At 29.2% G+C, this 25,431-nt stretch overlaps 1 protein-coding gene across 3 annotated transcripts; it reads right to left on the bottom strand.

The window, feature by feature from the left end:
- Positions 1-219: 219 nt before the first annotated feature.
- On the bottom strand, positions 220-25,411 carry LOC142325995 (RNA-binding motif protein, X-linked 2). Of its 3 annotated transcripts, none has more exons than XM_075368042.1 (6): positions 25,301-25,411; positions 19,912-20,010; positions 16,298-16,450; positions 13,556-13,685; positions 3,893-4,043; positions 220-646 (listed from the first exon to the last, which is right to left on the bottom strand). In XM_075368042.1, the coding sequence occupies exons 2-6, from the start codon at positions 19,923-19,925 to the stop codon at positions 417-419; spliced, it is 678 nt and encodes a 225-aa protein (XP_075224157.1). In that variant the 5' UTR covers positions 19,926-20,010; positions 25,301-25,411; the 3' UTR covers positions 220-416. The 3 variants fall into 3 exon arrangements, with proteins under 3 accessions (XP_075224157.1, XP_075224165.1, XP_075224172.1); XM_075368050.1 differs by having other exon boundaries at positions 25,321-25,409; XM_075368057.1 differs by having other exon boundaries at positions 25,178-25,310.
- Between the last annotated feature and the right edge of the window lie 20 nt (positions 25,412-25,431).

The following is a 25,431-nucleotide window of genomic DNA, read 5'->3' as shown; positions in this document are numbered from 1 at the left end:
TAGATTCGCTCCATCATATAATGAGTTTCAAACATGTTTGGTTTTTTCAGTTAACATAGACTAGTTTATATAAATTTTAATACATTTATTGTCACCTTTATGAAAATCAACTGATATTAATCATTCAATCAACTGAGTAACTGCTAGCTAATTACAAAATTAATGCATCCATTCTGTATTTAGAGGGGCACAAATAAATAACAACTGAACACACAACCCTTCTTTGGCAAAATTGTATTTCTAATTCAATTTATTTTGGTAATAACTGAACTAAACTGATATTTTAACATGCTATTATCACTTACCTAATAGAAGTTCTAATTAAATCATACTATAATTAAACTAAAGATATATTACAACTTGAACTAGAACAGAACAACATAATTTTTCTTCAAAAGTCACTTTCCAATTCAGAATCATTTGGACTCATCACTGTTACTGTCACTATCATTTGAAGATTTATACTGCTTTTTCTTTTTTCTTTTTTTCCTTACTATTTTATCACAGTCTGAACTATTTTTTGAGCTATCAGTTTCACTTTCACTGGCAGAAGAATTATGCTTTTCTCTCTGCTGTGTTTTACTTTTCTTCCTTTTCTTTTTCAATTTTAATTTTTTATGCTTTTTTTTCTTTTCATCTAATGGCTCTGGAAATAATTAAAAAGTAAATTTCAAATTACCATTACCATTATTATTATTTATGATTATTAGGTAAGGATTTTTACATCCTTTTCTTCTTTTAAATATATTTCAGGAAATATGGTTAATAATTAAATATTTTTTGAAAATTTGTTAAAGAGATCGTTTTTGGGTCATCTGCTATTGATAGAAGAAGTAAAAAAAAAAATAATTTTAATTGAACAAATACAATGATTTATTTTATAAAAGCAATACTTAATCAAAACATGAAGTCATCATTTCTTCAAGGAGTGATGTTATTTCCAAGTAACAGACAATAAAATATATTTGGCAAATAACACAACAGAATTATTCACACATCTTTTGTATAGTTCATCCTCAAAATTTTGAGGTCTATAGTGTTGTTTAACCTTCAAACACATTTCCTCGAAATGTATTTTACATCTTCATATGAACTTTATATTCAGTTTTACAATTTTTTTGGAAGGAATTTTTTTATTAATACCTACAAATTTGTTCCCCAATAACTATCTGTTTGCGAGAACCATTCAAAAGTTGATTCATTTGATTGACTGGGAAAAAAATATTCAGAAGTGTTATTTTAAAGTTACCTTCATATCTATACTACTTCTCTACATAGTCTCCACTCATATATGGTCACAAAACCAGTTCATGCAGACCTCCAGATGGAGTTCCTCTGAACTCCATTATCTTAGCTAGTTATTAACCTAAACAAACACACATATATATATATATATATATATATATATATATATATATAATAAATGTTACTGAAGGACAAAAACAACAGTAAATAAACTTATTAGAAAGGGAATATTTTTTCCCCACACAAATAGCAGATGCACCTGATTCAAATTGACAATAGCCAACTCTTTTGCCAACATTAATGAAGTCAATATGAACAACAATTGTCAACTGCTAACCTAAATATGTTAATCTGTACTAAAAGGAAATCTGTGGGGTAAAACTACATAGGAGGGCAAAGATTCTTTGATGATAAAAATTACTGATAACAAACTGATTGTAAAGCTGTGTTTACTTTATACAGGTTTGAGAAAGAAATTCAAGTTATTTCAGGACACGTTCTAAAAGTGAAATAAAAAAGGTTCACATAAACATGAGTTTGGAAACACTTCATTTTTAAGTAACATCTGTAAAATAATTTCATCCTGATATCTGCTAACTTCAATAAAGGGATAAATAAACTTAATGATTTTTTTTACCTGAAAAATTAAATAAAACTCCAAGTACTAGTAATTTTTAAAAAAAATTATGCTATAATTTCTGCTGTTGTTAATTCTTGTCACTAATTACGCTCTTTTCTAGTTACTTTTTATTCTTGCAAGAAAAACTTCATATGACCCCACAGATAATAGTCCAATGGCATCAGGTTAGGTGACCTAAGAGGCCAATTAACTTGTCTACCTCATCATCCAGTTGTTCACATATCTTATATTCAAATAATTTCTAATTTCTTAATAAAAATGAGGAGAAATTCCTTCTTATTGATGGCTTCCTATTTATGGTTTTTATACTTCTTGTACATTATCTAAATGAACTGTGATAGAAGCTAAAATTAATATACAAAAGTAACTTAAACAATATTTAGAAAAAAATTATGGCTTCTCTTTTAATCATTCCTAAAATGGTGAATCAGGATAAGTAAGGTATCCCTAATTCCTTTGAGCACTTCTAATATGTTAAATAGAAATAAATATTTTAACAGAAATTAAAAATTTGCATAGACACTAAAAACAAAATTCTTTGAAAAGGTTTAGTAACACTTCCTCTTAACAATCCTCAAGACTGAAACTGGATAAATGAATTATATTTCTAATTTATATTTTAAACCACCTAACAATTCAGGTAAAATCAACAATAATGAATTCAGAAAAGTAGTAAAAATTTATTAGAGGCATTCACACCTTTATGAAAAATTCTTATTTTTTATTATATGCTCCCCAGAAATTTCAAATACACAGATTTCAAGGAATGCTGATTTTACAAATTTTATTGTAATTTACCAGGGCGAATGTATTGTTAGGGCGAATATATGTTTCTGAGAAAAATTTTATTTTAATAAATGTTTTTTAAAGAGTAATAATTATTAAAATTTTTATCAAATAACTTTGGCAGGTTTTTGACTAAAAAGGTTGTATCCCTGGAAAAATTATTCAACTTAGTGCTACTAGACTGCTTAGTTACTGCTTATTGCAACTTAGTCCTTACATGGTGATGATATAAAGACATGAAGTTACTTTCAATATCTAAGAACTAAATATTATAAAATAAAGAAGTGGTATTTATAATAAAATATTTAACAAGATCATTTATACAGAATGTATCAGAGAGAAACTTTCAGGACATGTTCTACTGGTGAAAATAATGAAAAAAGTTCATATAAACATAGATCTGGAAACGCTTTGTTTTCGGGTTAAGGCTAGCCAAAGATTTCACCCAGATTTCAATTTTTCTAATAAAAAGAAGCCCTACTGTAACTTTTGGGATCCAAATTAAGGAGTAAAGTTGGTGGTTTCATATGTAATTTGAGCTGGAAAATAAGATAAGACATGTTCCAGAACTGTAATTCCAGCAGCTTTTAAGATACCTCACGTTAAACACAAAATTTGGTGTCCAAAAATAACTTTTTTTTAGGTTTATATTACAATAGCTTTGTTAAATGACTAATAAATGCGGGACATTTAGTAACAAAACTTGTACAGAATTTAGTTCTGAGAAAATTAATGTAAATACACCTATTAAAAGGTAAATAAAAATGTTTAAAACCTGCATAAATGACCATATGTATAAATGGGACAGTCCCAGTCATCACTAATTCTTCTACCTCCCAAATATTCTCCAGATCCAGAATTCTTCAGGGAAATTGAAATTTGGCTTAGCTATTTCAGAAGGGGTTTTTAGGAAAAGTAAACAAAAACTATGATTAACAATTCCATAGAGGATTAAAAAAAATCAGATAATTACCCACACAAAGATCTAGAGAACTTTAGATCCAGTTCATAAATTTAAGTATGAAACAGAAAATTTATCACAATATAAAAATCAAATAATTCAGAGAGAAATGTATTAAACACCCAAAAGAGGGATAAAAGTAAACTTATAATAAAATCTTCTAACAAAAATATGGAGTAAAAGTTTGTTTAATTTTTATACTAACACACTCATAAATTTAAAACCTATAATAGTGAAAAACAGATTTTTTAATTACTCACCAGACTTTATTTTGTGAATATTAATATTAGTTTGAACAGATGGAGCACAACCTTCCTTACGAAGCTTAGCCATATCTTCATCTAAAATCTTTGTTTCTTTTGGAGCTTTATAATCAGCCACATGATCAACCCTGATTGTTCGACCCAACAACTGAAAACATAAAGAACAAACAATTGTGAACAATACAAAAACACTTTTAACCCTAATATTGCAAACTTTCTTCTAACAGGATGTTTGATAAAAACACCTAAAACTGCAGACATCCTTTAAAAAGCATGACTGATAAAAGTGAATTTAAGGTTAAATATTAATAAATAGAATTTGTTTAATATTAATAATACCCTCCAAAAAACATGCAACCCTAACAATCAGGTAGTATAAATTAATGAAGGGCAAATTTTATATCACACTATTTTTCTAATTGCATCGCTTCATTAACAGTTGAAATAATTTGTCACTAGTTTTGTTTCAGTATCCAATCTGTGTAACGTCAGCTATCATTTAGTACATAAGCATATGTATTTATTGTCCATATTTCTGTCATGTATAAATCTTTGAGATGAATTTCAGTTGAAATTTTCCCAACCTACAGTTTTCAATAAGAAATACAATATGTTGTTTATTATGTAACATGGATATACAGGAACAAGTTTTATGTTCCTGCATTCCAAAAAGCCATAGTTCTCAGATAGTAGCAGTATTACTACATCATTTTTCTACATTCTCTTTTTTATTTTGTCAAGATGCAGATTCTTTCCTTTTTTGGTTCTTTCAAACAGCTTTCTTTCTTCTCTGTTATAATTCTGTGAAAGCATGTCATATTTTAAATAATTATAAAACAAAAATTAAAAAAAAGAAAAAAATCAGAAATTTAAAAAAAAAAGTTATTCTTTTAAAAATTGTAACTTCTCATAGTTTGTGGCAAATAAAGGATTTACTAAGTAGTAGTGCTATCTTTTAATCTGACTCCAATTTGAAGTTGAATTTAGAGAAAATTAGAAAAAGTATTATTTATTTTATTTTTTATGAATTTTTAAGTTTGTTTTATTATTTAGATCAAATACAATCTCTGTGAAACTCTGTGGAAAAAAGTTAATATTTAATATTTTTGAGGGAACTATATATGTAAATCAGAACCTTTATATAGATGGTAGTTTGTATGTACCAATACAATTAAAACTCAACTGACTTGGCCTATCTAAATAATTCTTAGCTAATGTTTTCATTAACAGGCTTATGTCTGGTTTTATGTAAAATTTATTTAGAAAACTATTATTGAGTGATTACCACAGCTTAAACAAAAGATATATTGTATTTTACAGCGTCATTTTTTATATAATAACTTGCAACTCAAAATGTGTTTTTTTTCAAATACCCCCTTTTAAAAGGTACGATTAATCAACTTTGGTTATACTTCCTTTGTGCCCACCCACACTTCTTTCACCTTCAAGAGCGTTGTTCCTTCTCTTTTGTGTCCGCTTCCTTCCACTGGTTGATTTTCCTTTCCTGAAAACCTGCTTTCTGAATTACCTATCTAAAAAGTGACCTGTCATTTACTCTGAGTTAATTCTAAGGTTTTCCATATCTCTTTCTACTTCCCGAAACCATGCGGACTTGGATTTGTAGCTTCTTGGCAAGTCAAAGATCTGTTTAGTTAATCTGTTGTTATCATCCATCCTATGTATGTGTCCATATAATTGTAATCTTCTTTTCCTCATAAAATCTGTCAGTTTTTCAACTTTTAATTACAGTCCTCTTTTAGGTAGTACTTTGGATTCCAATTCATCGCTACGTTTAGGTCCTAGGTATTTTTCTCAGAATTCTCCTTTCGATCCTTTCTAATTTTCCAGGATTTCCAATTTTGGATAGTTTAACATATTTGCGCAGTGTATAAAATAGGAATTTAACCATCTTGCTGTACGAGCAACTATGATGCCATATAGTAATTACCTACTACACGTTATGGCATATTGACCTATCTTGAGGTTTTGTACTGTGCATGTAGTTTTTATACAGATTTACTCTATATGATGAATTGTTTGACCTTGGATTTTCATTCAGTATACAATTGTGCCATACTGCAAATCAAATTGTTTTTTAATCTCTTTCTAACAATTTTATTTCCTTTTCATATATTTTTATCACAAGTTGTTCAATAAAACATTTATAATATTACTTAATCTTATAAATGCTGGCTTTTATTTATAAATTAGGTTAATTTCACCTAATCACCTAATTCATTTCTCACTGTTTTGATTTGTTATCATTCCTAAATGAAATATATATCGAAATATTTTTCTTTAAAAACATCCATTCAAATGTATATTTTGTAACATAAACACTGGACAAAATATAAAATTTATTTCCAGATAACTGAGTCTGGATCACTTCATATAAAATATTTTATTTTTGACTTAATTACTTTTTTCAACATAATATTATTTCATGATGATGTTACTGTGAAAAAAGTTTTTTTAAAAAAGCAGAAAAGTTTTGCTAATTATAATTCATTCAGTATTTAGCAGCTATACTGTGTAAGTAGCTTTTAATAGTAAAATGGGTGAACATGATCAAAAGCTAGTTGAAATTGCATTAGCAACATGCCAATCAGATAGTGAAAGCGAGTTAGAATCCGAATCTAGTGAAAGTGACTATGCTGAAAATGGCCTACCATCAGACAATAGTTTTCTAGGGGAATATAGTGAAGAGGATGATGTGGCAAATACAAGCAAAGTAACTAACTTCAACTGAAAATATAGAGGTAGGTCAGTTTATGATATATCATCAAGTAATGCAGCCCATATTTCACCTCCAAGTGAACTAAATCAATGGGAAGAAATTTCCATAACACAATTGCCATTTACTTGCAATTGTTCATCTGATCCAATTGTGTCAGATTACATTGTTGGTGAAGAACCCGCTAATTTTTTCAATCTTTTAATTACCGAAAATCTGTTACATTTGATGGTGAGAGAAACTAATAAATACACCGCAGCTTTAAAGGGAAAAGCGGGGAAATGACAGCAGGATTAAACAATGGACAGACACAGATGTTAATGAATTAAAAAGATTTTTTGCTGTTCTAATAACAATTAGGCTTAATAGACTGCTAAACCTGCAGCTATATTGATCAAAATCCTCCATTTACCATAATGATTTTATAGCAAACCTTGTTATGTGACAGATTTCTTATTCTTCTTCGCCGCTGGCATTTTGGTGATGATGAGCAAGATAATGGTAAATTACATAAAACACATCCACTAATGAACATACAGAGTGATTCAATGAAACGGGAAATTTTGAAAGTTGTGTTGATAGCCATGGGCGATTGGTACCACTTGATAAGTGGCGCCAGCCTCTCTAACCTAACCTGCCATTTAGTTGTCATGGATTCTTTGAGTGGTGCGCAACGTGCATTTGCTATCAAAGCGTTTTACAAAAACAATGACAGTGTGGAGGGAGCGCATAGAGAATTTTGCCGTCATTTTAATCTGGGACGGCACAACCGTGTTCCATCAACACGTGCAATTAAAATATGGATATCTAACTTTGAGGAAACTGGTTTGGCAATGAAAAAGAAACCTCCAGGCCGTGAGTGAACCGTCCGTACACCACAGAATGTTCAAGCTTTACAAGATGCTGTCACACAAAGTCCACATCGGTCAATCCATCGTCTCTCAGCATCTTTACAATTGCATAGTTCAAGTGTTCGAAAAATGTTAGTGAAGGACTTGCAATACTATCCACACAAGTTGCAGATCGTCCCGGAACTGAAACCGAACGATGCAGTTCACAATGCGATGCGAGCACGATTCTGTAATGTAATGCTTCAGAGGATAAATGATAATGAAGAGTTTGTTCACGAACTGTGGACGTCAGACGAAGCACATTTCCACCTCAGTGGATTTGTTAACAAGCAAAATTTCAGATACTAGGTACAAGAAAATCCTATGCAGCTACACCAGCGTCCGTTGCACAGCCAGAAAGTGACCATGTGGTGTGCTATGTCATTTTGCGGTGTTATAGGCCCTTATTTTTTTGAGGATGACAACGGTCTTGCGATTAGAGTGACGTCGGTTCGTTACATAGCCATGTTTGAAACCTTTGTTGTTGAACAACAAAAGAGATTTCCACCGATTCTTAACACAGCCTGGTTTCATCAAGACAGAGCAACATCACATACTGCACTAATATCGATGGCAGCTGTACGCTGATTGTTTGGACAACATGTCATTTCACGAAATGGTGACATTAGATGGCCTCCCAGATCGCCTGATCTCTCAGCTTGCGATTACTTTTTGTGGGGTCACCTTAAAAGCAAAGTGTTCCACAGTAGACCTGCTACAATGGAAGAACTGAAGGCAAAGATCCGAGAAGCAATTGCGGAAATTCCAGTTGAGATGTTACGTCAAACCATGAACAATTTAACGAAGAGACTTCGTGAGTGTTTACGTAGAAGAGGTCACCTGCAAGATGTCATCTTTAAAAAAATAAGCTAAAATGTATGTATCCTAAAATGGCAACATTTGTACAATTAATGAAATAAAATTCATTTTCTAAAAAAATTTTTCATTAACATTAATTAATTTCCCGTTTCTTTGAATCACCTGTATTATCAAATAACTTTTAAAAATGCCTTGAGCCACAGGAAAATGTTGTTATTGATGAGTCTATGGTACTCTGGCGAGGAAGACTCTTTCTGTCAATACATTAAAAACAAACGGCATAAAGATGGAGTTAAATTATGTAAAATTTGTACAGTAGATGGTTTTGCATTTAATTTTAAAATATATATGGGAAAAAGTGATGCACTTCCAGGTTGAAGTCACGCTTTGCTAATCGTTAAGGGCCTGATAGAAGGTTTAACAGGTGCAGTAGAACCATATTTTCGGAAAATTTTTATAACAGTATTGTAGTTGCAAATTATTTGCTATTGCAACAAAAAAAAAAATTGCGGTATGTAAGAACCAATAGAAAATATTGCCAAAAGATATTGTTACAGGAAAATTGAAAAAAGTGGAAATAATTGGTGCCTTGAAAGATTGTAAAAGTCATGAAATGGACAGGCAAGAGACCAGTACTCATGTTTACTATGAAGAAAATCATGATGCCAGCCTAATCTGTACTAGAAAGTGGTACGTGGTATAAATGTCACAAAACCACAGTGTATAATAGATTATAACAGTGCTAAAAAAGATGTTGACAAGTTATTATACAGTGTTAAGGAAAGGCCTTAAGTGGTACAAAAAATGGCATTAGAAATGATATTTGGATCTGCCACGGTTAATTCATGGCTAACATATAACGCAAAAGCGAAAAAAAATTACAATGATTAAATTTAAAGAGATGATAGTAAGAAATTTGATCACAGAAGAACCAGCTGTTGAACCAGGGAGACCAAGAACTCCTAAATGAATCCATAATCTAAAAAATGAAATCAACAAAAACCAAAGAGAAAATGCAACAGCTCCTATAAAATACTTATGGAAGCAATGTGTGGTAGGGAGGCTGATAAAAAAGTTAAGAGGGTGAATACATTCTGTGAAGAATGGGATGGACATGCAGGTTTATGTTTAAAATGTTTTTAAAATATTCATGAAAAAATGTCAATTTTTTATATAATATTTTTGAATTTAGATTTTTGATTATTTTATTTTGTGTTAATTTTAATCGATTGACATAATTTAATGCAATAGCATTAATTCCTAGAATAGCATTTCAAAGTATATTTTGTAATAATAAGTAAGGGTATTTTTTATTTGTAGCATTTATTTATTATAGTTAAGTCTTTAAGATTTATTATAAGTTCTTTTAACTAAATCATTCTTAAGGTATTTTAATTTATATTTTAATATTAATATAACTTTCATTATGTTCTATAAGGTTTTATATTTTAGTATATTGACCATTTTAAATTCATAAATATCAAATGCTATTTTACCATTTATATAGTCTGAAATGCTTAATTTTATTTTTCATCTTTATTAAATTAATACTATAAATTAATTAATTTTTTATAGAAAAATGTCATATTTTAATATAAGAAATAATGCTGCCTTGGAACAATAGAACAATTACGAATAGATACTAAATAAGAATATGTATAAAAGAACCGTTTCAACTAGAGTTAGTTCACATGTTTTCCAAGAGATATTGTGGACTATAAAATCATTAAAAAAATATTTTTAGTTATAAAGAGAAATAAATATTCATTACATATGGCACATTATTTGCTGTAATGCACAGTCGTCAAGTACAGTATGGCAACAATGAAGCCCGTATGACACAAGAGTAAAGTTAAATAACTTACCGTTCTGCACTGTCCTGGAATTATGCAGACGACGACAAGCACACAGAAACTCCTTATTACAGCACATATATGCGCTGTACCACAGCGAACGTGTTAAGTGTTTCTGCTCCATAAAGTATTTCAGGTCTACCACTATTTGCTAATGTCTTAGTTTTGTGTTCCATAATAAAGTCTTATTTGTGGCCCTTGTAATGTGAAATGTTCTTTCCATTTTTTGTATTATAATTTGTATCGCTATTTTCTCTTTTGTGGTGTTTAATATTCATTCTCCAAAATATTTAAAGTAATCTATTTCAGATATGGTTTTATTATTAATCTTAAGGTACTGCAGTGTATCACTGATGTTTGTCATGAACTGTGTTTTTCCAAAGGATTTTTGTAATCCTACTTTGACTTGTTTTGTAATTCTGTTATTTGTTCTTCTACATTTTTAAATGAGTTTGTAATTAATGCCATACCATTTGAGAAAGCTAGGTTAATCTACCATGATCTTATTTGAGTTCCTTCCAAGTTATATGCCCTTAGTATTTATGACTTTTCTCTATTTTCTAACCACCTTGGATAATGCACAATAGAAAAGGAGGGGAATAAACCACCCCCTTGTCTTACACCTGTTGTTATTTTAAAATTTTCCAAGAGTTCCCTAAAAAAATTTTACCTTAGGTGTTTTGTTTGTTAAGGTTGCTTTAAATATTTCAGTTGTTTTATTGTCAAGTCCCAATTCTTTTAAAATGCTGATGAGCACATTTCTGTCAACTGAATAAATGCCTTTTTAAAATCTTCAAATTCACCATGTATTTCAAGCTCCTGATATTTTTATATTCTAAGATGTTTTTAAGTTTATGATTTGACCTGTACAGGACCTACCTTTCCTAAACCCTTCCTCATACTTTCCTAGTTGTGAGTCAAGCACTGCTTCAGCTTTGTTTAAGAATGCCTTACACAGAAACTTATATGTCACTGATAAGAGGGATATTTCTCTATGGTTACTAGGATCAGTTTTGCTTCCGTCTTGTACAGTGGATGTATTAACATAAATATCCATACTGATGGTAGAATGCTTGTTTCCCAAATTTCTCGGCTTATTCTTGACAGAAACTTTATCACATTCTCACTAGTGTTTTCATAGCTCTGCAATTATATGTCTTCTCTAGATGCTTTGTTGTTTTAAGTTGCTTTATGATTTAATTTCTTCAAAAGTTGTTGGCTTTGAATCTGTTTGACTTGGAATAGTGTTTTCAAAATTAAAGTTTCCTTATGGGGGGTTGCAGTTGTGTAATTTTTTAAAAATATTCCACAAAGTATTCTGCAATTCTCCATGTTATTATATGCAGTTTTGAGTGTTTCTGGATCTTGAAAATGTACACCTGGTGGTGTATATTTTGTTAAGCTAGTTTTGAATGTTTTGTAAAAGTCCCTCGTATTGATCTTTTCAAAGTCTGATTCTATTGAAGTAAGTTAGTCTTTAAGACATTGCAGTCTCACCCTTTTAAGACCTTTAGATGTTACCCTATTTTACGGCTTTTCTGTTCTTATCATTTTAAGTTGCATTCCAGATGTTCCAGGCTTTTTGTTTTTTGAAGACTAGTTCATTACAATCATTATTCTACCATGATTTTTTTTATTCCTTTTTAAGAAGAATCTTCTACTCTCTGTATTATGTGTTTTTCGAGCTCTTCCCAATTTTTAGGAATCCTTTTTCATAAAAGAGTTCTAAAATTATTTTCCTTAGCTAATATTTATAAAAATCAGATAAGCTATTCTCAAAATATTTAATGGAATATTTAATGGAAAATTTTTATATACCACAACTTTTAGATATTAGTAATGTAATTTTTCAAAATGAGCACTACCTATGTACTGTATAAATAAAGTTACAGCCATAAATAATTGTTAAGATGCATTTAAGTAATCTTTTAGTTTCATTCAAAACTTCAGAAAACTAAAAGGTTTTTGCCTCAATGGCTTTGTTCATTTCAATTTTTTCCACTATGTGTTTTACTGTTTGTATGAGAATGCGAATCAACAACACCAGTTTTAATGAAACTTGAAGAATGACATAACTAGTATTTTAATTATTCAAGAGAATTTACATGATTGAAGTCTTAATAATGACTGCTATTTATATACTGAGCTTATTTACTAAAAGATCACCTCCTCTTTATAAGAAAAAGGATTTCTAGCATTTGCTTGTCCAGGACACACTTTCTTCCTCTTAGTAAAACATTTTAATTTACATATTCAGGAATCATTTCTACAAAAATTCAAACAATAGAAATTAAAGAAAAAATGTACACAAATTTCATATATGTCTTTTCTACAATTTTAAGCAGAACTCTTTTGACTAACCTCCCTAATTTGCAGAGACTTCTTTGTGATATATAGAGGTGGATTTTAGTAAAAGAATTTCAGGAAATAAAAATCAAAGCAAATACAGTTTTAACAAACTTTTTGATATTTTTTTTTTAATTTTGACTAAGGACTCCCTTACAGGTAATAAATATGATCTGGAAATTGAAAAATACTAAATAGTTCCGCTTGTACAATATCAAAAGGCCATTACATATCACCAATCTACAATATTATTTGTAGAATTGGTAAAGATGTAATTGGCAATAAAGGATGATATGCAGTTATCAGCCAGTGGATTTAAAACATTTAAATCCGGTGAGATCTAAAAATTATAAACTGAAACACAGCACACAAGATTGTGGTAGCATTCAGCTCAATTACTATTGACAGAAAATAAAGACATTACCATGTATGTAGCTCAAATAGCATAGGAATTAGCGACAAAAAAAAGAAGTCAAAGCACTCTGCCCAATGCAAAACAGGAATTGTAGCAGAAAAGTTATTTAATTCTCTGGAAATTCTAAATAAGAATTTATTATTTAATAAGTACAGTATATCAATATACAATATTAATAAGTATACCATATTTAATATAAGTATAGCATACCTCTTTGAAACTGTTTCAAAGGTGACATTGAATCTCTAAGTGATAACAATTATTACTTAATCACCCAGTGAAATATTTTAGAGCCAGTTTTTTTAAGACATAGCATGGAACAGACATTTTTTGAGCATTTTTTCCTAAACTAAGAAAATTCCATGCCGCTCTGAAAGCAAATATTTAATGCATAAAATATAAATAATGAACACATACCAAATATTAAAGGGAACATTCATATTAAATTAATGAAAATTAGTTGTTGCATTCACATGATATCTTTTATTTTATTGACTGATTCCCTGGATAAAGATTATGAGTAATTCTGTGAGAACTTCATTACGGAAAAATCTGATTAACATTTTTATTTACCTACTACAAAATAGTTGTATAATACATCACCTTTATTCCATTTAAGTTATCAACGGCTAAAATAGTACTGCGTTGATCTTCATAACAAATGAAACAAAAACCTTTCTGTTTTCCGGTACTTTTATCTCTAACCAAGTTAATATTAACTATTTCACCATACCTGGAAACAAATTAACAGAAGAAACTATTATACTTATTTTACACACTTTTTTTTAACTAGCCACTTACAGTTATCATGGATTTATCATGAGGGAAATTGGTTTTTATTTATATTATTATTATGGCTATGAAGTAGAATAAAACCTCTACAAGATTCATTTCTAGAAATAAAATTAACAATTATTATTATTTAAAACTTAAAAATATGAAACAACTAACTTTCTTCCAGGTTCCTGTGTCTGATAAAAGCTAAATTAATTTGTAGCAAAATTAGAACACCAAAAATTTACTTTTAAAACTAACTGTAATAAAACTTCCTTAAATACATTTTTCTGAATAAAATATATACATATAGCATTTATAAAATCATTAAACTAAAACTAGTAATTAAAAAAGTAAAGTATATTACGGAACTTATATTTTGAAAAGATGAAGGAAGATATAAATAATAATATAAAGGGCTTTTTTTTAGGTAAGGTTCATTTTTTAATACATATGTAACTAGTAAACATATTGTCAAAAACCTTTTTTTATTTCACTCTACATTTTATGCTACTTTTCTACATAGTTACCTTGTTTGTTTAAACATTTATCATAGTTTTTTATTAAATTGTTTATGGTCATTCATAGAAATCAGTCGCCTATGAAGACAACCAGTTTTCAATTGTTGTTTTCACTTCTTCATTAGTGTCAAACCACTGACTGCTGAGAAACACCTTCAGATAGCAGAAATGGTGGTATTTGCATGACACAAGGTCCCACCTGCACAGTGAATGGTTCATTTGTTCCCATCCAAACAACTGTTGCTGCTTGTGTAGAGAATGTTTTAAGGAAAATTATTTCTTTTTCTACTTTGAGACAATTAGGATTTATATTTTTTGTTCTTTAATTCTTTGTTTTCTAACTCTAGAGTTTGAGCAACAGAATGAGGTCATGCAGCAACAAAACTCCAGATGACAGTAGGCTACGGTGCTTATACTGTATGGCACACCAAAGCTTCGTCAAGTTCTCACAATACGTAGCTGAGTTTATTGTCATCCCTTTGGGTATAAAATTGACTAACAGGACACTATGTTTATCCCATACCACAGTAGTCATAATTTTGTGTGTTGACATTATCTGTTTGGTACTACTGCTTTGATGCTCGAGATATGTGAAACTCATGTTTTGTCCCCTGTGACAATGTGGTCCAAAAGTTTATTTCCTTTCCCTACTATATCAGGTCAAAAATGTTTTAGCACTAGCCATTCTCCTTTTCTGGTGTTCTTCAGCAAGCAGCCTGGGAACCCACCACAAGCACAGTTTTTTGAACAGCAAGATTTTGGAAACAATTCTGTATAGTACTTACCATGAAACTTGTGGGAATATCAGTGACAAAGTGGAAATCATAAATCGCTAGTCTTCACAAAAATTTGTGAAGACTACAAAATTGAATCATACCCAATTTCACAATCAGTGGGCCGCCGCTCAATTATATGAAACATTTCAACTTCACAATATAAACCATACACAGTGACACTATCACTGCAAATGGTGTCTACATTTGTGCAAACCATGCCAGGAGCCGGGGCGCATGCATGTTTCGACAACCAAGTAAAATTTACATAGCTGCAGTCAATCAGACCTTACTTAAAAAAAAAGCCCTCATAGCTTTCAATAACATGTAAATTGTACACTTGAAATATAGTTAAATTCATTATATAATTAAAAAAAAATGACCTAGAAAATGTTTACAGAAGCATGTTCATTTATAATTACAGAGTTGCATATTTGTATAATTAAGCAACAATAATTATAAAAGGAGTATTTTTTACATGAGGTAAGGGTATTTTTGAAAAGGTTAGAGTAATGAAAGATTATGCACTGTAATCTAAATTGTAAGAGTGTGATGTATTATTTAAAAAATTTTTAATAGTAGTCCCTCCAAACTCAGATGTGTATGGAATTAAGTAAAAGTTTAAAGGTTGAAAAATAGAACACAATAATTTTATTACTGTCTTTTGAAAACGTTAAGGCTATTTTACATATATTGCCAAGACAGACATGTGGGATGTACTAGCCAGATTTAGTCTTTATGAAGATGCAGGTTAGTTTAAATCATGAAACAATACTTGAACATTGTGTGAATTCATTAGTTCCCAAAATGTAGTTCATCTAGTCAATCTAATTCACAAGTGAAAGTCCTATGTAATTAGTTAGAAACACAATGTGAGTAAGTAAAATTAATTATAAACTAAACAGCAACTTTGTACACTAATAATTCACAACTTAACATTGCACAATTATTTTACAAAGCTTCAAGCCTCAATCAATCAAATACTTATTTATGCAACAGGAATACACTAAGGCACCTATACTACAACATATAAAAAAATCCACGTAAAAAATATAAACTTTACATGAAGGTATAAAACTTTTGGAATTTATATTATACATAAAAATATATAAAACATCTAAACAGAATGCCATACTTTTCTTTTTTTTATTATATAAACTTGATCATTATATTATTACATTTAAAAAAAACTTTTCAATTAATTTTAATTTTTATTTATCATTGACATCTGAATATTATTATATCAGTTTATAAAGGATAAAAAAACTTTAACTTACTGTGAAAATATGCAAAGTACATCTCCTTCAGTCAAATCATACGGTAAACCGCCAATAAATATCCAAGCACTATTTTTATACTGGTCATGCCAAGATGTCTTCAATCCTAAAGTAAGTTCTTGTTCACTGAGTTTTTTTATGTTTTTCACATTTCTAAAAAAATAACAAACATGTAAATAAAATTTATTAGTTTTAATTTACAGTTATTACATTAAAGAAAAAATATATAAGATCACATTTTTTTATATAAAGCAGAATGTGAATTTGTACGTTTATCTTAACTGATACATTTGCTTAAACTTAGAAACTGCAAGATCTAAACATTTATTTCAGTGCTGTATTTATTTAACTTCATGGGAGAAATGAGGCATACATTTTATCCAAATATCTTAATTATTAGAATATCAGCAGTTTCAACCAGAGAATGCTTCATACTTTACAGCAGCATTTTTCATACAGTATGTCATAAATTGTTTAAACAATTATTAGAAGCAATATCTCCCTCCAAACACTAATGTGTGTGGAATTAAAGTTTAAAGGCTGAAAAGCAAAAATAAAGCATAATGATTTGGTTATTGTCTTTTGATAAAATTAAGGTTAATTTACATATAATACCACAGTAGATAAGTGGGAAATTAGTCTAATCAGATTCAGTCAAAATAGACTAAATCTAATTATATAAGATCCTTATATAAAGCAGTACTAATTATAAGCATGTATATGTTTCTAGTAACATAATTGCAATATATCTACAAAGGGATTGCCAATATTTAATAAATTAAAGCAACAGCATCATAAAATTACAGTTTTGTATCTACAAAAAAGATATCTGATCAATTTAGAATATTACTTGATGCAAAATTACAATCTAGATAAAACTGTAAGTGGAGAAATTTCAGTCGCTAAGCTGAAATGTTAATTAGAATAATAGAGAGACAGGCAACTACACAACTTGCTTGACATTTAATATCAATAAATCGGCCTATACTAGAAACAAAAAACATATGTCCTAGAAAACATGCGAGCGGTTTCACGATCACAAAAGGTCATGTAACTGGGTTTTTATATAGCGTACAACAATATAAATATTATAATTTAATTTAGAAAAAAAATTCATTAAATAAGATATTATTGCGCCAAACTGATGATACTTTTAGTACAACCTAAGATATTGGTTTACAGATGTATTTCTACAAAATGATTAAATGATTGAAATAATATTGTAGATGAAAGAATGCCAGGTCCTTGACAGAAATCAAATTCATCAGTAATAATAAAGCTATGTGTTGGTAAGAACTCAATTTTTAACTGCTATCCAAAAATCTTGATAATGTTGCTATAGCGGGATCTACATAGAGACTTAAATAAAAGCTGGGACAGTTGATATGCACAAAAGAAATCTGCTGATATCAAACATCGTTTTACATATTAGACACTTTCAAAAATATGTGTAGTGTGCAGTCCTTTGCGGTAGCAAATAACAGACAATAAAGACGCAAGAAAAACAAATGAACGAGACCTTTGCAATGCAGTGTTAAAAATTAAGAAGATTAATAGAGCAAAACATGAAGAAATTTTAAGGAAAAGAGAAAATTATATGATACAACCTTACAAAAAAAATTTATACTGACTATACTATAAATTTAAGAACTAGATTATGCCAGTTGAAGAAGGTAAATATGTAAAGCATAAATTGTAAATACAAAAACTGCAAGAAATGAGAGAGAAATTTGGGGATATGCAACAATTTATGTTGAGACTGAGAAATTGACACAAAATAGAAAAATGGAGAAACTCAACAAACTAGTCTAACAAATAAAAGAAAAAAAGGTTACATTATTAATAAATATTACATGTTAATATTTAATAAACATGCCCATTAAAAAATTGTTATCATAAATGTAGCTTATATTATACTCATTTTTTAATAACCTGTCCTGTGCAGAAAATTAAATTTAGGGAGAAAGGGGCTCATCCATTTGACTGATTATTAGTCACCCAGTTATGTTAATACAATAACAAATGTCCATATATCTCAAATGATTGACACTTCTTAATATTACAGTAAGCAAAAAGGTTGCACTTTAAACTTAGAATGGTCTCTGCTCATAAACTTGAAAATGCACTTGGCTTCTGTGAGTGCCTTAGCTCTTGTCAAAAGGTAAAAAACAGCAATGCAATGGGTGGTGTATGCTTCAAAAAAAGTAGCTAATTGCAATCTAGCTTTTATCAACAGATTCACTGGTAAAAGAAAGTTGAATGTATGACTATAATCTTAAGACAAAGCAGCAGTCATTGCTTTAGAAGGTCCTGCATTGAAAGATTTTGATGTGCAACACACATTCATTGTGTTTTTTAACATTAAGAACAATATACATTGTTCACAGAGATCTTGCTGTTACCAGGGTTACATGAATTCTGGCTTTAATTGCATTCTTTTAAACTACCTGAGAGAAGTGCAATGAAAACGACCAGAATTGTGGAAAATCAGAAATTGGATCTTGCACAACGGGTCCTTGGATCACTTCAGATCTACCTTAAAACAATACAGTTTTTGGAAGATAAAACCTATTTAACATCCCACTTGTTAATCAAAGGATGGCTGCAGACTACAGGGAGATCAGTACTGCTAAGGCGATGAAATCACAAAAAACCAGATTTTAACTGTCAAGCTGACAGTTGTAATCTGGATCAACAGTTGTGACAACTGCTCAAACAAGTGCTGTTTCTCAAAACAATTTCCAAATTCATAACTCAGAAGTTGCACTGAATTGAGATTCAACTACTACCACATTACTCTACTTGCTAGAATTGGCTCCCTTGATTTTTACATTTACTCTTGAATCTAATGAAATCGCTCAGAGAAAAGGAATTTTCTGACAACTAGTAAGTGTTCAATACTCTGAATGACACTTTGAGGAATGGGATTTCAAATCCTTGTATGAAAATTGCTCAGTAACAGCCATCACATTACTGGGCAGAATGGGCCGAGCTAAAAGGAGGTTATATTAAAAAGTGTATAAAATGCAACCTGAATAATTGTTTTCATTTTCATTCATCTTGCTTATTAAACTGCTCATGTAGATAACCAGATACAATAGAGCTAAACTGTATGTGAACTACATTGAAATCATAATAGCCGTAGGAAACTGATATAATATAGTAGGAAACTGACATAGTATATCCATTTGCAAGAATAACAAGCATAGTAAAACAAGTGTTTTTTAAACACTTGTTTAAAAAAAGTTAAAAATGATATGATTTTACATTGCCTTCTTCACTTAAAGTTAAATAAACAATTGTAAATTAGAATGCCTTGAACATCTAAATTAAGATATAAATGCCTACAATGACATCTTCATTCTGTTCACCACAGGGACAGTCTGAACAATGAGCATCACTACTTTAAAGGAAAGCATACTGACTAGTCCCACTTATATAAAATTTACATTTGTAACAGCCACAAAAAATAATTGGGAAATGATCTATAGCAAAGATTAATTTACCCTTCTGTAGAAAACAATTTATTATCCTTCACTTTCTCCAAACTGTAAGGAAATTAACTGAACCAATACGTATAAATAAACAAGTAAACCAAAAAATGTTATACTTACGTCATAGGATTCATTTTGAACAATGTTAGTAATTAAATCAGCAAATAATAACTAAATTACAACTTTTGTCATAGTGCATAAACCAAATAATGTATATTCCTGAAACATAAATAATTGTTATTAAAATAAAAACAGTCTTTAATAATAATCAACTTTCAGTTTTAGTCTGCAAGATACCTTATGAAATTGACTGTATAATAAGTTCAGAAAATCTGCAAATACACTGTAAGAATTTTTACTTTCCTGGCATCATAGCTCTCGAGCTATGCCGCAAGATGGAAAGAATAGTAATCAGTCAAAAAAATAGGATATGGTTTTGTTGCATTTCTAAACATTCATGATCCAGGGACCCCAAAAACAAATGTGGGAGTAATATTTACATGTAAATATGTATCTGTGCATGTACAAACAATTTTGGGGTCAATTTTTTCAAAAATAACTCCACTTAATATTAAGCTCAGTACATGTGTGCAAGCTTATCTTACCATTTTTTTAAAAATTTGCATAGAAATTACCCCTTCCCCAAAAATTGAAAAATCTTTTAATTTATTGCATATTTTTTAACCTATATTTTTTAATGTTTTTATAGGGATAGTAGTCATGTAAGTGACTCAAAAAAATACAATGGGGACAATATTGGGAGTGCGGGAGTAGATCAGAGTTTAAAAATAATGATTTTTGAATTTTTCTAAACTTTTTTGGGTTTATCTATACTCTTAATAGTTTTTTAAATAATACACTTTTAATATTATTAAAAGTTTAAATAATAAACTTTTAGTAATAAGATTACAATAGAATTTCATTATAATTCACATCCCACCTCCAAAAAGAAAGTTTACGTAACTTTTTTTTTTGGTTGTACATTTTTTAATGGATTTTTTTTGGTCTTCCATTTAACATAGTAAATATAGAAAAATCAAAAAATCTTCTGGATAGATGATTTTGGAAGCAGGGGAAGCAGAAAAAAATAGAAAATACTGATTTTTGGAATTTTTAAAACTGTTTTTCAAGCGTAAATTTTTATACTACATAACAATAAATAACCAATGCCAAGAAGGTATTACAACTTCGTTATCAGAATTTTTTACTAGAGGAAGATGTGCAGTAAATCCTAACTTTTAAACTATAATAATAATTAATAAGTAAGTAGCCTACTTCTGGTACTTTCCTTAAAATATTGGGATGTGGCTACAAGATTTTCAGAAAACAACCATGATCCCAATCCCCCAAAAATGGTACAGTAAAATGTCAAGATCAAAAGAGAATTAATGTTAGTACTAATTTTAATAATGGGGAAAATGGTTACAAAAGAACAATATGGATTTAGAAAGAGAAGAATAACAAAAATGCAACTAGGCTATCAAAAGTTATCACTGATGAGAGGTATAGGAAGAGATAAAGCAAAATGTGTCTATTTAAAATGTATTCAATAAGTGAAATGGGATTAACTAATGGAAAAATTAAAAAGTCAAAAAGTAGATTGGAAAGAAAGAAGTACGACCATGAAAATAAGGAAAGCAAAACCTGAGAGATTTGGCCATAGAAGAGAAATAAGGTGAGTGTACCTTTTTATCTTATCTCCCAGCTTGTTTAATGAGTATGTTGAAGATATGATCAAAGATGCTCAACAAAAAGATGAAGGGTCGAAAAATGGTGGAAGGAAATTAAATTAAGATTCACAGATGACATGCTGTTCTTAGGAGATGAAACATAAAATATTTTCAGATATTCTAGAGTTAGAAAACATAAGATGGAATGAATATGAACATTATAACAGCAAAGAAGATAAAAACATGACAGTGAATATCTACAAAACAGAAGAAAAAATTAACAAATAATCATAAATTAGTAGATAAAGTGTTAATAAATGATTAAAAAAATTAAAATTAAATAAAAAACCAAAACACTACTGGCTGAAGAAGCTATAGAAAGAAATGGTTATTATGTAAGAGAAGTAAGATAATGTTAGTTTTGAGGAAGCAACTTCTTAAGTGTTTATTTAGAAATGTATAAGGATGTGAAACAGATTAAGAAAAAGAAAAAATGCTGAAGAGAAGAGAAAATTAAATGAACATAATAGAAATAAAGATATTGAGATGGGTGAATGAGACTATAAACATAAAAACATAATTGGATTAATTCAGAATAGGAAAGCTACTTGCTGAGACATTATCATCAGAGAAAAAGTTGTGCTAGAAAGATCAGTAGAAGTTACAAAAAAATGAGAGACCAGAAAAGAAAATAATTATAGGCAATCAAATGGGGAATGAAGTCAATCACAGTTTGAGGATTTCAAAATTGTTGCAGATTATAGAGGAAAATAGAGATGAAGAGTGCAAGGAATATTTCAGGGTAGAAAATCATATAATGAAGCTTATTTCATTGATTAACTTAAAGGCATTATCTAACAATTATATGATTATAAATCAATTCATACAAAAATAAACTATTTAAAAGTATTAAACTGATTTCAATAAAACCCCCTAAAATGTAAAAAAAAGTATTAAGTTTATTCAATTATTCTCTCAAGTTAAACTTTTTGAAGTCAGCTCTACATTAAATGTTTGTATGCTTTTAGTAAATTAACTTGGCGCTTTCAAATTGGTTCCATCCATTTAAAAGTTAACTGTATCTTAAATGTTAAACACTTTTATTTAGCTCACACTGTTTTTGTATACATCACATATGGAAGTCAATCTTTAACTACTTTCCATTAACCAATTGCCAAAAAATTTTGTAAATATGTCACTCCTGATGACAATAAACTAATCTTTCATTGCTGATGTCAATTAACTGATAATTGGTGAAATTAGAATAAATATTAATACACAACAAAAAAAATTGCATACTTCCTATGGGTGGAAGTGTAATGTTATAGGAATTTTCTTAAAGTTAAAAACACTGTGTTTGTTTCCAATATTTTTTTTTATAATTTACAAATAAATCTTTAAAATTAGTCATTCTTAAGTGAATGAGATGAAAACATGTCTTTCTTTGGGATTCAAGAACTCAGTTAAACATGGTTGAAGCTGACTGAAAAAAACTAACAACGTTATATTAGCATAAAAATAAAGAATTATAAGTATTAAGTCATCATCCACCTCCACCATATTGGTGATCATCATTAATTGTCAAATTTTAATAAGTATTTCAGATATAACAACATAAATTTTAAACAGCTAAAAATGTTAGGCTATTTTAAAGAATGCACTAATATTAAAATAATTAACCATTAAACTAATTTTAACCATTAAATAATTTTTTAAGCCATTAAAAAATTTTTTTTTTTTTTAACCTCCGAGACCTCAGGAAATTACTTTTTTATTTCAGTATATTTTAAATAAAAGCAATCTTTAAACGTTAATTGTAAGTTATACATTTCTGATTTTATTTTTATTAAAAAAATTAAAACCTGCAGAATAATAATGCAATATGAAAGCAACTTCTTTACAAGTAATATTTAGGTAAAACATCATATTTATATTTATTTTTCGAATTTCACATACATTATATATATTTTTTCCTAATATTTTATATAATTAAGATACAGATTATAATTTTATAATATAACACACATTATATGCATATAAAATTCAAAAAGTAACTACTACTGGCCATAAGCTAATAAATTCTGGTATACAAAATAATTATGTACTAAACTTTCACAATTAATAAGTCTGTCTCCCTTGTTAATAAGAGCACTTAATAAAAGAAGTTAAACAATAAAATAAATTTTTTAAGGCAACTTTTTTTTATGTTTAAGCAGCATTATAAGCAACTTTATTTAAAATTATTTTTATTAAACAGAGGTTCAAAAACTGTCATCTGTCTGTGGTTATGCAGTACAGCAGCATTTAACCACTGAACTACACATTTTTTTCAACAAAGTTTTGTTTTAATTTGTAAAATTAAAGGAGTATTCAATTACCAGCTTGAGGAATTTCAGGACATTTCAATTTTAATAAAATACCATGTCTATGACAATTACAAAAAATGAAAAACCACATGAATGTTATGGCCACTGAATTGTTCCTCGATATCCTGCCCATTCAGAAAAGATTTGCTTGAACCAGAACGATTTGAAGACCATAGTGAGTCCCACCTTGTCAAAATATGGACAGTCAGTATCAAGAACAGAATTGTTTAATAGCTAGGAACTAACATCTTGTGTAACAACTCAGATATGAATTACCAGTTGAACTTCTATTAAAGAAATACATCCCAACACTTTTTTTTAATCCCTCATTTAACGTGGGCTTCTGATATATTAGTCCCTTCTCTGTAACTATGCATAAATTTTCTGATTTTCTTCAGGGCATAAGTCAATTGTGACTATTTAATATGCTTCTCCAGACCACATCACTGAGTCACAGAAATGAGAATCTTCTTAACCATTAATAAATTTTTGTTAAGTCATCTTAACTAAGTGCGTGAAAAAATAATTCCTTTACAATATTTTGTAAACTTGTTCTGGTTATTTCCAGCCTAATAGAAAGAAGTCTTTCTGGTTAATGTTTGTGGCCTATTTATTAACGTCTCTTTAGTAAGCAAGATTGTTTACTAAATGAGTTCGCTAGTTCTATCTGAAAATGAATCACCACCCCAATGCTTCCAATATTTTCAAATTTTACCTTCTAGGTGGGCAATTAATGGGTCAAAATGTGATTTCATCACCACCGTCTAGAACGTTTTTTAATCGAGGTTTATGTTATCAATACATCGTAGGCAAAAGTTTCTACAAAAATATTGTGGGGGAATCTACTTAAAACAATAAACAAAATGTTTTTTTCAATTCCAAATAACTATTTAATATAATTTTGATAATTTAAAGACGAAATAACTTTCGTAAAGTAGTATGGAAAGAGTATTGTTTACATTTTTTTTAGGAAAAATGCATTTAACGTTTAAAAATTATTAAAAATATGTCATTTTTGGCTTTGAAAATATGAAGACGGCAATTCGAGATTATGCAAGTGGTATTTGAAAAATTAAAACTTCAAATTTGAAACACCACATTTGCTTTTCCACATTACATAAAAATATTTAATAACAAAATGACTGAATATGTCCATTTGCTCTAATTGCGATTACTTCAGCCTACAAACAGGTTCTTAGCTAACCTGCACTAATTTTATATACTCAAATTACACATATTAAGTTAGCATCCGTTTTATTTATTTTTTATACGTATTTAAAAATTAAATTTTACATAAAAATAATATAAGATAAATATGGTAACACATAGCAAAGCTGCTGACTGATATACCCATATGACGACGAAGAAATCAGCTATAAATTACGATAACACGTACAACAAATTCACAGTTTCCAGTTATTTTAAAAATAAAAATTATTCTAAATTAAAAAAATTAAGCAAATAAACACTAACAAACATAAACCGTTACCCACATTATACTGATAAACTAACACGTTTTGTTTACCAGTGAACGGTCCTGTTTATTGAAATCAGCTGTGGTGGGACCACAAAATTGTTGACGGCTCTTTTAATTGGTTGGAATT

The sequence above is a fragment of the Lycorma delicatula genome, chromosome 1, assembly GCF_047948215.1.
Source record: "Lycorma delicatula isolate Av1 chromosome 1, ASM4794821v1, whole genome shotgun sequence".
Taxonomy (NCBI): domain Eukaryota; kingdom Metazoa; phylum Arthropoda; class Insecta; order Hemiptera; family Fulgoridae; genus Lycorma; species Lycorma delicatula.
This window is presented reverse-complemented; position numbering and strand designations above follow the sequence as displayed.